The 13,929-nt window shown below is 46.0% G+C and overlaps 1 protein-coding gene across 2 annotated transcripts in view; it reads right to left on the bottom strand.

The window, feature by feature from the left end:
* The window catches only part of RAI14 (retinoic acid induced 14), a 528,112-nt gene that overhangs the window by 432,534 nt on the left and 81,649 nt on the right, over window positions 1–13,929 (bottom strand). For both annotated transcript variants that reach the window (XM_069627100.1, XM_069627101.1), the window contains exon 2: window positions 13,444–13,529. In XM_069627100.1, coding sequence (XP_069483201.1) covers window positions 13,444–13,479 — 36 coding nt within the window. In that variant the 5' untranslated portion in view covers window positions 13,480–13,529. The remainder of the gene's footprint in view (window positions 1–13,443; window positions 13,530–13,929) is intronic.

Raw genomic sequence — 13,929 nt, 5'->3', positions numbered from 1 at the left:
AAGACAGGGCTTTGCGGATATTAAATGAAAATGGCCTCACCAAGCGACCAATGTGATAGGAGTGGACAGCGAAAGAAAATAATCAAATACCAAGGTTGCGAGCTGTAATGGAAAGAGGCAGGCGAGATGGAGGAGAAAAAGATAGACAGCTGGAAGATAGGATGAGGTTTTTGGAATAGGGATTAACAGGATTTCTGTTCCGGTATTTAAGTGAAGAAAGTTGGCAGTAATCCACGCGTCAATAGCTGATTAACAAACTGCTAGATTAGAATGCGGATACTCGAAAAAGGATTTAATTGAAAAGAAGATATGAGAGTCATCTGCATAAAAATGGAAGGAAACACAAAAAGAGGAGCCAAGAGAAGACAGAGTGAAGGTGTAAATGTGAAAAGAAGAGGACCAAGGACTGAGCCCTGAGGGACTGCAAAGTAAAGCAGATGAAGGCAGGGGGGCAGAAGAGTGACCAGCCAAGAGTAAGTGCAACCAGTGAGATAAGAGGAACCAGTTGTCAACACTTCCAGCAATACCTAAAGAGAAAGGTTTAGAGGAAAGAATGGTGCAAGCCACTGGGTCAAAAGCCGTGGAAATGTTAAGTAGAATGAATGTTTATTATATCGAGCAGACAGAAGACAAATCGGCAAGAGAAAGTAGGGCCATTTCTGTAGAAAGAAAATGGAAGCAAATGGATTGAAGGTTGGGAGTAAAGAATGCTCCAAGATAGATGAGTCTACACTCGGGTCTCTTCTTATTTAAATAAACTAGTTTAAACATCAAACCCCTCCAATGCTCATTTAGTGGTACAGGCCGCTTGCTAATTGATACAGTAATAATCAGACATGGGCAATTTTGGAAACTAGGTTCCTTTCCAGAACACACCAGTTGTATTTTCCATAGGTCAGTGCAACTTGTCTAGCACATCCATCTCACTGCATGACTGTTTCCCATCCTTATCTGAAGTTTATTGTGCCCATTGCGTTTCCCCATTTTTCGGGTGAGAATTTAGTCTGAGTTTATATAAAACACAATTCCAATGCTCGGTCTAAGAACATCAGCCTGAACTGCTTGTGAAATGTCCATCACCACACACATTAGTGCCTATAACTCGAGGTGAAATTCATGTGATTGATGAATGCATGTAGACAAACAAATTACTTACCCATTGGTTATAATTTCAGATGGATGTTCCTACCAGGGATTCCTCATCCAGAATACCCAATCCACAGTGCAGCTGATCTTCGGAAACCTTTTCATCACCAACGGTGGTAGCGTAGCTCCACCAAACCCCCCCCCCCACATAAGATAGGACATCAGGCCCAGCATACATTGAGGCGCCACACCCCATGGCCGCGGTTTCATCCTTTTCCCTTAATGCTTTGACACTGAGGAACCATGGAACCAAAGGTGTACTAGCTATCTACCAAGCGGGGCAGGTTGGTACAGCAATGAGGAATCCGTGGGAGGAACATCCATTCATATTGATATTTGTATCGCGTTCGTACACAAGTGGTTCAGAGCACGACGAGGCAAGGGAGGGGAACAGGGGAAAACAAAAACAATTATCTCACTAGGCCCAGAGACATTGAGAATGCACAAGTGCATGGGAGAAGGAGAGGTGGAAAGTGCAGAGCAAAAATAGAAATAAGTAAATAAAACATGAATACATAAATAAAAAACAAAAAGCAACAAGCAGTGATAGTGCAGCCAGCAAATGGCAAGCGCTAGGAGTAAGGCAACAGAGGGTGTATCTGAATAAGTGCAGACAAATAAATGGGGTGGGGGGTCTGTAGGGTTACAGATACAGACCCCAGTGCAAGGGATTGCCCGGAGGCAGTGCGGGTGGGTGGCAGGGTGAGAAGGTACCTGGGCCCTGAAGATAGAGGGAGACCAGGTGCACGATGCAGAGACAGAACAGATCAACAGGGGAGAGGCGGAGAGAAGGCAGACGCAAAGAGGAAGGTCTTGAGATGCTTCCGGGACCGGAGATGGTTCTCCTCAAGGTTCAGAGCGGCAGGGAGGCTGTTCCAGAGGGAGGCCCCAGTCAAAGACAGATCTACCCCCAGCTCGTTGCTTAGAAAAACGTCTGACCCTGAGGAAGTTACAGGTGGAGGAGCGAAGGGCTCGGGAGGAAATTATTTACGGAGGGACAGCTGAAGGTATTTTGGACCCAGGCCCCAAAAAGCCTTGTGGATAATGCAAAGGGTCTTGAATTTAATTCTTGCAGCCACTGGGAGCCAGTGAAGAGATTTCAAGGCTGGAGATAGACGATCCGATGGCTTGAGGCCAAGGACAAGTCTTGCAGTCTTGTTCTGGATCAGTTGCAAAGGGCGGAGAGTAGAGGCAGGTAGATTTAGAAAGAAGCTGTTGCAATAGTCCAACCTTGAGAGAACCAGAGCTTGAGAGATGGTGAGCTTCTGGGGGAAGGAGAGGAAAGGCAGAATATCTCTGAGGAGGTGTAGTAGGAAGTTTGACTTTGAGACATAAGAGATGTGGGCAGAGAAGGAAAGCGTGGAGTCACCCCGAGGTTCTTGGCCTCACAGGTGGGGGTAGGAGGGCGGCTAAGGGAGGCCAGCTAAAGTGACAGGAAAGAAGGGTTAAGGTGTGCCGATGAAGAGGATCTCAGTCTTACTGGCATTCAGGCAGAGATCGTTGGTGGCACACCAATCCTGAATGGCAGATCGGAGATAAGAGAAGGAGAAGAGGTGCCCGAGGGAAGCCTGAAAATGAGTTGATTGTCATCAGTATAGCACTGGAAATGTGTGCAGAAAATGTGGTGGGCGAGAGTTGCCAGGTATTGGTTAAAAAGCCATGGTGAGAGGTTAGACCCCTGGGGAACACCGCATGTAGATAGGGAGATAGAGGGAAGGACCGACCCTAGTTGGACCTGGGGGGCAAGGAGGGGGGGGTCGATCAGAGCAGAAAGAGGCCAGCCAGGCCAGAGCCTGATCAGTGATGCCCAGGTTGTCACGAAGATGGTTGAGCAGGATGGTATGGTTGACCATATCGACGGCAGAAGAAAGATCGAGAAGGATGAGAAAAGAGGGAATGAGAGTCAAGGTTGGAGAGCAAATCTTCACGGATGTTCAGGAGAGCAGTGTCCATGCTTCTGGCAGCTCTAAAGTCAGACAGATGGTCGTGGAGACGGCCAACAGAATCAGAGTGGCGGTTAAGCCGAGAGATGGCCAGCTTTTCGAGGAGATTGCCCAGAAACGGAGTAATGGAAATTGGGCGTTAATTAGCCGGGCAAGAAGGAATAGCTGTGGTTTTCTTGAGAAGAGGATGCAAAAGAGTGCTTAGGAGGGGAGTGGAAGGCTCCTGTGGCAAAGGAGAGGTTGCAGAAATTGGCCAGGGCAGGAACAAGGATGTCAATGGGGTCCTTTATGGCTTTAAAAGACCAGGGATGAACCTGTTTTGACGAGACTTCATAGGTCAGACTTGTCTAGAGACTTCGTCAGGGGAGAAAAGAGGAAAGGGGGAGAAAGAGGGTGGAGGTGGCTGAAGGAGGGTCAGAGTTCACAGAAGGAGGGAGGAGAGGAGAGAAGAGAAAAGACAGGATGTCCTGTTTGTTTTTTTTAGATAAAGTGAGAGGTAACAGCTGTGCAAAAGGCCTGGGAGGCATTAGGATGGGTGGAGACTGCAGCAGGGTTGGCCAGCTCCTTGCAGATTTGAAAGAGTTTGGCAGAGTTGTTTGATGCCGCAGAGACACAGTGTTGGATGTGGGCTCTCTTCTTGGTGTGGACAGAGTCGGTATTGCCTTTGGAGCAGGCGACAGGCCAGTTTGTCAGAGGATGAATAAGAAGCCCTCCATTTCCTCTCAGCTGCCCTACACTTACGTTTAAGTTTAGATAGGTCAGAGTCATACCAAGAATTGCACTTGGCTTTGGGCTTCAAACGGACCCTCATGACCGGGGAAAGAGCATCAAGAGTATCAGAATTAGAAGAGTAGAGTATAGACGGGGCTGTGAGTCGGGTAGAGGGGTGGGTGGGGGAGAGAAGGTGGCGGCGAAAGCCTCCAATGAGACACGCTTCATGGGCCGGATGTCCGAGAAGGTAGGTGGCAATGTTGGAGTAGACTTAGCCTGGGGGGAGTACAGGGAGAGATGAGAGGAGGGAGTGATCACTCCAGGAGAGAGGAGTGGTCAGAGGGATGGAGAGGGGGAGGTCAGAGGAGATCAAGACATCAAGTGTGTGCCCTGAAGAGCGAGTCAGGCCAGAGGGGAGGATAGAAAGGGAGAGGGAGTCACAAAGGTCACAGAAGAGTACAGAGGAGGAACAAGGAGTGTCAAGATGGATATTGAGGTCACCAAGAAGGGGGAGTTGAGAGGTTGAGGCCAGGAGGGAAGAGGAGAGGTCAACCCACCCAGAAAGAAAAGAGGTGATCTGACCAGGTGGTTGGTAGATAGTAGCCATGGGAAGAGAGTGGCTAGGAGTAAGAGTGGCTATGAGAGAGAGAGCCTGCATACAAGGCATTCAAAAGAGGAGTAGGTCTGCGTGGAAATGATAGAGGCAGGGATCCACTCAAAAAATATCAGGGCTACACTACATCCAGACAGGTTGCATCTGGGTGCAGAGATGATCTTGTAGCCATCAGGGAGGAGAGTGTCAAAGCTCATGACAGAGCTGGCCGTGAACCATGTCTCAGTAAGACAGAGGACATCAAGATCAAGTTCTTACAAGAAGTGGCAGATGTCAGGTGTGTTTGACAGCAGAGCGAGAGTTGAGAGTGGCTAGATGAAGGAGGTTGCCAGCTTTAAAGATCTTCCGGGCAGGAGTGCAAATCAGAGGTAAGCCCTGCAGAGGGGAAGGAGTCTGAGGTGGGGCAGAAGAGGAGGGAAGAGAGGTCAAGGTAGCCATGAGGTGGGGGAGGTGAGGGGACAGCAGGAGATGAAAGGAAATTGATGAGGCGAGGGAAATGCCTGTCAAAGAGGAGATTGGCCTGAGGGCCTTGGACCATGGCAGTGCCATTGAGATAGACATTAATGATGACTTTAGAAGAGTCGAAGGGAGCAATGAGAGCTTCCCATCGGGTGTCACCATTAATGGGAGGAGGAGGAGATGGGACAGGGCACAGAGATCATATGAAGAGTCCATAGATCTGGCGAAGGAATAACAAAGTGGATGTCAGTGAGGGTCTGTCTGGCGGCAGCGCTAGAATAGGTGTCAACAATAGGGATAATAGGGTTGGAGGCCAAGATATCCTTTTTGTACGTCATCCTACCAGACTTAGTGAGACGGAAAGGATAATCAATGGAGCCGTTGGAAAGGATAGGAGAAAAAGAAAGCAACTTGGGAGTGGTGGCGTGAATAGGAGGGAGACGGGAGGGGTGGGGAAAAGAGAGATAAGGGTGAAACAAAGACATTGGTGATGTCACTGGGCCAGACGCAAAGTGCAGAGCAAGTTAGCAGAGTACAGCAAGATTTGCCTTTTTTAAGCAAAAGCAAAGACAGCAAGATTTGACTTTTTAACCAAAAGCAAAAACAGCAAGTAGTGAGTTTACAATTGTGTTCAGATGCCAGCAAAGGGTGAAAAATGTACTGCACTTCAGAGTGTAAACATGGGAGAAACAAGTAGAGAGGCAGAGTGAAAGTCAAAAGGGGGAAGAAGTGAGTCCAGAAAGGAGGGGACTAATGCATAGCTAAGGAGGTAAAAATGTCAAGGCAGTCCAGATTTCTTAGAAGAGTATGGTGGCAGCATTGTTGAAGGGTATGGTGCCAGGGAGCAGAAGCGACCCCAATAGTGATCTGGTAACGGACAGGGAGCAGACAGGGGCCTTTGTTTTGCGCCTTAGTGTTGGGCCTTAGTGTTCAGGGCCCGGCTGAAAGAACATTAGTAACAACATTTCCATCAGAAAGAACATCATCCAAAAGTAAGTAATTTGTTCTTCTAATGGATTCCTTCCTCCCACGGATTCCTCATCTAAGATCGTCTCCTTTACCAGTACATGGACCTGCAGGTGAGAGGCGAGCAAGAACACCACATATACCAGAAAGCACTGGAGGACTGCCACACTAAAAGAGGTGGCCTGTCCTTTCTAGGAATACAGGCAGTAATGTTTAGCAAACATGTGCAGAGAGGTCCATGTAGTTTCCTGGCAAATGTGCAGAATGGGGACCTTTCTGTGTAGCATTCAGAAAAGCAGAGAAAGGTCCACCATGACAGGTCCTATTTGATCACAGCCCCGGCGAACAGGCATAACCCACAAAAGGCTAGTCATTTTTCCTGACATCCCTCATAAAAGAGAGAGAGATAGTAGCTGAGAGCCCACACAGGGTCCAGCCGATGGAATCATTCCTCTGCCTTGGAAGGATGGGGCAGAGGAAAAAAATTAAAACACACAGGAAGTGAGATTCATTGAGAGAGATGGAATTCTGAGACCACGTTCAGTAGGAAGGAAGGTCTCACTCTCAACGTCACCTTCTCGTTGAAGAAAACCAAATGAGGAGGTTTAACAGACAATGCCTGCCGCTCACTCACCAGTCTAGTGGGAGTGATGGCCACCAGGAAGATTACCTCAACGGTGAGCAATGTAATAGAACAAGAATGCTGGGTTTGAAATGGAGCACCCATAAGAAATGTTCACACCAAATTCAATTCCCACGCCAGAACCACAAATGGGCGTGGAGGGAACAGATTGCATAATCCCCGTAAGAACTGCATGGCTGTGGATATTGTGAAGAAAGGGCCCTTCTCAGGAGACATTTATAAAAGCAAGGCAGCGGCTGGGTACTCCTTTCACAGTGCCAATCTGCAGAAAAGATCGGGCTAAAGAAAGCAGAAAATCCAGGACAGAAGATGGAGGACATGAAATCGGGCCCAAATACCTTTCCTGTCACCAAGCAGAGAATTCACACCATCCAAAAGTCTAAATCAACTTAGTAGTGGGCTCCAGGCTGAATGAAGCACATTCAGTATGTCGTCTGACAAGTCCCATTCGTTGAATCTCAGCCTTTCAGCACCAAGCATGAAGTTTGAGGCTGCCGATGTTCGGGTGGAGGACCCGTCCCTCCGACTTGGAGAGTAGAACCACACTCCTTGGAAGGTGCCAGGGAGGGAAGATGGACATGTCCAGCAACTCCAAGTAACACGGCCTCCAGGCTCACACCATAGCAATAAAGATCATTGTGGTCCAGAACAGACGCAGTCTCCTGACACAGTCTCCTGAAAAAGCAGCTGAATGACACGGAATGGTGTAACGCATAAAGTAGGTCAAAAGTCCACTCGACTGTGAATTCATCCCCAGAGCTTGCTGTTGTGTAAATTCCCACTAGCGGGAGGCCTAAGTCTATATGCTCAAGGTTTCCACTGTGACTTTCTCCCTTCTGGAAAGATGGGCAGCAGTCAACGAGAAACTACTCACTAGAGTCCAGAACCACAGTTGCATTGCTTCTCTGCAAAATGGGAAGGACACCACACCACCTTGTTGGTTAAGGTAGTGTATGACCACTGTGTGACCATTAAGGGTCAGCACACATTTCCCTTTCACAGAGGGGAGAAGGGGACCACGGCCAGCTTTATCGAACTGAGATCCAGCAAATTCATGTGCTCCCGAGATTGAGAGAAAGTCCACAGTCCGTTCACAGTCAGATCCAACAGGTGACAGTCTAGGTCCTGAATAATGGATGCATTTATCAGTGTCGGGATCATGTGAGCCAGATACAGCAACTTTGCTAGCATCTTCATCTTCACTGCACTGATCCTGCCCGATATGGATAGGGGGAAGGATATACCATTTGATCAAATCCCTCTTAATTTTAGCCAATATGGGGATTAATTATTCAGAAGCAGGTCCTCAAAGAAAGCCCTTACACGTATACCCACGTACTTAATTGTCCACAATTGGAGCTTGAACAGAGCGATCCCACCCGGGATCCCATGGTATTTCCTAGATTTGTCGCGATTGATTTTATATCCTGCCATTCAGGGAAATTCACCTAAAATGTAACTAATACGAGGGAGGTTTGTTGGCCAGTCACTGATATACAGTGATAGATTTATGTCCATGTTGAGCTGGCAAATAGTGGTCTTTCGCTTCACTCTTTGTACAGCCTCAATCCATTTACATAGAGTTCTTAAGCTATGCAATTTATGTTATGATCCTATGACATTTCACAACAATTAAGTGTTGGCTTGATTCACATTGTTTTTTTGATTTATTTGCATTTCTGTGTAATGTTCTTTTGTTTTTTTTTTTGGTATTCAAAATGGACTATGTATTGACACATGAATCACGTTCAATGATATATAATATGTTTACGTGTGGAAAAATGTTTGGATTAAATATGAACATTTATGTTTTGGAAAAAAATTCAATAGTTTAGGCTGATTATTTTGTCAGCTACTTAATTATTCAGATAATTGGTATACCTGCAAGGGCTTTTTTCACGACCTAATTAAAATATAGGTCCTTAGTCTTTCCTGGTTTTCAATGAAGGCAGAGGATGGAGGAGTTCCCCACCTCAGCCCAAGCTCTAGTCTTGAAGCAGGTTTTCCTTTTTGAAACTTGCAGATATATGTTGGGAACCCACACTTGGTTCACGACTGATATACAGTAGGCCATCATCTGCATACAAGGATATGCAGTGCTCTGTTCCAGCCCGGTTGATCCCCTAGATTGCGTCGCCTCCACCTTAATTCCGATGGCTAGGGGTTCAATAGCCAGCGCATATAAGAGCGTGGATAATGGGCACCCTTGACGTGTCCCTGTACAGAGCAGAAAAGGGGCAGAAGTATGCCAGTTAGTGACCACAGACGCCTTGAGCTTCTGGTATAGCAGTTTCATCATATCAGCAAAGGGGCCCCAGATGCTAAATTTCTTTAAAACTAGAAACATCTAGTCCTACTGTAACTTATCTAACACTTTTTCGGCATCGAGGGATAATAGATCATCAGTAGTGATAACATGCAGTTGCCGTTGCATGTTGTTGTCGGAGTGTCTGATCAGTATGAATCCCGTTTGGTTTTGATGCACAAGATGTGGCAGCACTCGCTCCACACAGTTTGCCAAGCATTTAAGTATGTTGGCGTCAGAATTTATTGGCGATATGGGCCTGTATGCACTACAGGCCGCGGGGTCAGCTACCGTTTTTATGGAATACTACAATGTTGGCTGTAAGCATTGTTCTAGGAAGGGAGCCTCCGCAGTTGCCTCAACATAGAACGCAGTCAGTATGGGTGCAAGCTTCTCAGCAAGAGTCGATCGTTAGATCATCCGGTCCCAATGCTTTCCCCAGCAGCGAGTACTTATATTGCCCCGCTTACTTCTCCATAATCGGGGCATTTAACAGCAATAGCTCCTCCGCAGTAACCTTTGGGAAATGTATTTGTTGTAAGGTGGTGTGCATCAAGTGGTCTATAGTGTCATTTGGAGGTGCGTATACCTCCAGAGAACTCTGGTATCACAGTCATAAATAATCGGTTTTCAGTCAGCATAAATCCAGATTCACAACAAACCTGTTCTATCAGCTGGGCTCGCTGCAGGCATTTCAACAAAGGGGATGAAAATCCAAGAGGCTTACCTCCTTCTCCTCATAGGCCTGGGCCCATTTACAAAAATATATGTTTGCGCACGTGTAGTGGTAACAGTCCTAATATAGGATATTAATTTGCGAAGTTTAGAAATCAGGGAGGAGTCTGCAGGCTTTTTAATGAATCTGCTCCATTGCATGCAATTCGTTTAGCAGGCTTGATTCTTGAGCTTTCCATCGTTTGAGTTTAAACAGCCACTGCGAAATGCGTTGTCCACTCAGAAAGGCTTTGTACGCATCCCAACATCTAAATTAATTGAACATATCTGTCAGGGTTTCTTCCTAAAATATCTCAGTCTGTTCTATTAAATGATCTGTTAAGTCAGGATACAGTAATGTGGCTAGGTTAACTCACCAGACCAGGGTGGGGCTTGTTGGGGTTCAGATGGAAAGCAACCTTTAACATCAGCAGGATATGGTCTGATAACATCACAGGGAGAATATCACATCGATTGACTATATGCAGCATGGTATTTCAGAGAAGCCAATAATCTAAATCGGTATAGCTCCAATGGTGGTTAGAGTAAAAGGTGAAATCCCGAAGTGGGTGCAATGCCCTCCAAACATCTGTCAATCGAAGGTCCTCCATCACAGTCAAAAGGGTTCTAGTTCTGTGCCACATATTGGTGGTGGTCACTGGGGGTTAGTCACTGCAGATTGTCTATCGAGTGTCAGTGATAGCGTTAAAATAAGATCCCCTCCCACAAATGTCAAGTGGCCTATAGATGGCACGTATCTCATGAGCAAATGTGAAAAGAACCCAGCATTGTCCTCTGTGGGCCCATATATGTTGATTAAGGCGAGCCCCTGCCCATAGAGTGGACCCTTAACCATAAGATACCTACCCCTCTGGGTCTATCACAGAGTCTAGGGTAATGAGCAGAAGGCACTTATAAATAAGAATGGAACCACTTCTTTTAATAGTACAGTGCATGAAATGCTTGGCCCACCTACACTTTCTGTAGTTTTGCAGATTCTATTTTATAGAAGTGTGTCTCTTGTAAAAATATCACATCTCTGTGAGCATCCCTCGGTTTCCAAGACCATGTATGTTCAGAGTTATGAACCACTGCACAGTCATATCAGAATGTAGCTAGTATCCCTGCACCCACAGTATGCACAATCAATATTTGTACACCTCGCCTATCGAATGCCCTTCCCTTAAAGCAACCTACACAGATCTTCAGGAGTTGTATCCCCCCCACCCCTTCGTGTCGCCCATTGAGCAGTACGACACTTAGACATAGCGGCAGCCGGTCAGCTCAGATGGCTTTGTTGCTCCCTTAATTGTGATCGTATTAACCAATTTACTATACACCTCGGTCCCAGACAAATGCAACCTTCACCATACCCTCCCAACCATCAACATTGGGGCCACAAAGAAGGAGCCCAATAAGAACGTGATATTACCAATGTGCAGCCCCACGTACATGAAGAGGCGAGTCCCAACACTGCTTCTGAACAGAGAGTAGCCAATTTGTAAGTGTGTTTAACATATCTGTCCAGGGAGACAGATGGTGTGCCACAAACAACTGGTAAGTTGGGTAGGCCCTCTTCAAATAAGAAAAAAATAAATGGGGCAGAGAAAATTTGGAAAATGGCAAAAGCGCCTTTTTTGTTTAGAATACATTGGCACTCCAATCTTTATTTTAATAACAATTCCCTACTCCAACTGGTTATTCTGTTCTGTTTTTTAACAATTCAACTTTTTTCTTTGTTTTGTCCTTTTAATGTTTCTAGCGTTTATACTGCAGCAAATTACCACTGTAGTAGAGACGGAGCCCCTAGGCTTGTCCGTGGAGTGGTGTACTGCGCCAATGTCAAAGGTAGCCCCATTCCTCCAAATCTGCTTTGGAAACACAAATTATCACAACATTTTAGGACATATCCTCCATCTTCATTTTGCAGAACATGGTCTGTCTAATAGGACGGACTCACACCCATGCTATCAAAAAACCTTCTTGTCCCGCAGCAGATTATATATATACATATCCGGTAAGATAGCTCAGCTGGTTCAGCGCTTGCTGCTGCCATCTGAGCATGATCTGCAGATCGCAGGTTCGAATCCCAGCAAGGCCAAAACAGCCTTTCATCCTTCTGAGGTAGATAAATGAGTATCAACTTTGGTTAGGTGATATTGTATGTAAATATGTACTATGTAAAGCGCTTTGGTTTAAGGCACTATATAATAACACATCATCATCATCTCTTTAGTAGACCAAGGTTTGGAGACCGCTGGCAGCGGCCCAATATGCCACTCTACGGTTTGATACTCACAATGGTGATTTAGTGTAGTATAAAAGCAGGGCTCACAAGATCTACCAGCCCACTAGCAATGGTGAGTAGTTTTTATAAAGAGCGAGTACCATTTGCACGATACTCGAACTTGCTAGCGAGCATGGGGATATTGGAAACCTATTTTACATTTACTGCAAACACACATTGTTTGCGGTAAATGTCAAATACAAGATTCACTGTGCATGTCTCAAAGCGTTGCACCAAATATGAAGTGTGGTTATAGTGACATGCACCATTTTACAAAAAGCACTGGTAAATATTTTGTCACCAGTCACCTTGGGGCAAGTACATTTCTATTAGGTTGAGTATATAAACTAAGTAACTCCCCCTGCAAGTCTAGTGGAATTTTTAAGAATTTGCAAGGCCTGATGAAAGCATATGGATCTAATATTTGGCACACATTGCCATCATATACCAGGTACTCTGCACTTGCACCATTTGCCAAAAGTGTTGGCTTTACCAAGGATTGATTTGTGTGCATTGTGGCTCTGGTTGTCTTGCATTTATATCAACAGGAAAACTAAAAGTACTAGAATGAAAACAAGAACAGGACCGGAGGAGCTACGGATTGCTTGAGCTAACTTTACTGTTATCGTAAGTGTCTATTTTCCCCAAACGACCATCTCTGTGCACTGAATTGTACAAGCGTAATGGAAATGCTCATCAATGAAAGTACAGTACTGGCCCCATCACATGTTTCTGCAACCATTTTTCTCAATCTGGTTTGCATAAGGTGGCTTCATACCAGCGGCGTGTTGCTGGACACACCCCTGCCTCATATGGGGCACACATCCCATACTGTTCCATTGAAACACTTCATATTAGTAGCAGTGGTTGAAGTGGGCAGGGGCGGTTGGGAGCGGTGCTCCTCTACCTTGTTTTTTAAACTTTTACTGTTCCTATGCTTATAATTTTAACCCGGAATGGTTTTGTTTTAAAATAAAAGTGTAGGAAGAAGTTGAAACTTCACTGCAGTGAACGTTTCCTTAAACAGCAGCTGTGCTTGTTTTGGGGTTTGGATTGCTCCTGGAGGGGGCGTGGCTACGGGGTTTGTGGGGAGCGGGGACAGGCCAGCAGGCAACATAGTTCCACTACTTATTTTCCTACACTTAGACCACTAGCTACTAGCCATGAGCCATGTAAATGAACATTATATAAGTGCATTGCTCCGCTGGGCACACATTATATAGAGTGATTTTAAAAAAAGTTTTCCAAAATGGGGCACCGTCTGGCATTTTCTGTTCACCGGCTCCTGGCAGGACGGCAATCCTGTGTGTTGCTTTTGGCGCGTCACTCTTGCAACAGGAGTGTAATGGTTAGGAAACATTCAGCCGTCAGGCTCCCATGCCAGGACGTGATAGGCCACGTCACAGGCACGCCTTTGTCTTCAGGCGCACACGGTTGCAGCCAGTGCTCAATTGTGGCTTAGAGCTCCATCAGGAGCCAGCTGCAAATCAGAAACGTTTAGTGAAGATGGAAGCCAGGCAGGGATAAGAAGAGGGTTAGCCTGCTGCCGGCCTGTAGTTCATTAACTTACAGTCTTATCAAGGTGTGGGAGGCCGCTTTTACAGTACAGACGAACATGACTTGGAGCAGCCAGACTGTGAGTCATGGGGTACTTACATCACTCTTCCTGAACTTTGCTTTTAAGCTCTTCATGCTTCGCCCATTCAGGTTCACAGATTTGTAATTAATTCAGCATCTGCAGCCTGCAAAGACAAAAAAGAGCACATTGTGGTCAGGGGCAGCATTTCCAGATCCCTTCCGCTTATCCAGCAGGAGAAATGCCTTCCTTTGCCAGAATTCTTATAAAGCAAGTTCCCCATTCATGTTTTTTTTACTTGTGTTCATTTGCCCCTTTTCTTTAAGAGTCCCTCTCCTCCAGAAAAAAGGCTATCAAGTCCTTACACATTTTTGTGCCCTCCCCACACCCTCAGAGTTAATATTAGCATGTTATCACTTTAAACCAGGCATGTAGGCACATTACAAGATTTCCGGCATTTGAACGCAATCTTAAAACACATGTACAAGGCACTGAAAAAGCCTGTGGGACTTGGTTTCACACCACCCAGACATGCATGTACGTACCCATGTGTAAGCACACAGAAA

The sequence above is a fragment of the Ambystoma mexicanum genome, chromosome 6p, assembly GCF_040938575.1.
Source record: "Ambystoma mexicanum isolate Mex_15411 chromosome 6p, UKY_AmexF1_1, whole genome shotgun sequence".
In the NCBI taxonomy this organism is placed as follows: Eukaryota; Metazoa; Chordata; class Amphibia; order Caudata; family Ambystomatidae; genus Ambystoma; species Ambystoma mexicanum.
Note: the sequence above shows the minus strand (reverse complement) of the source record. Positions and strands in the feature narration are given on the sequence as shown.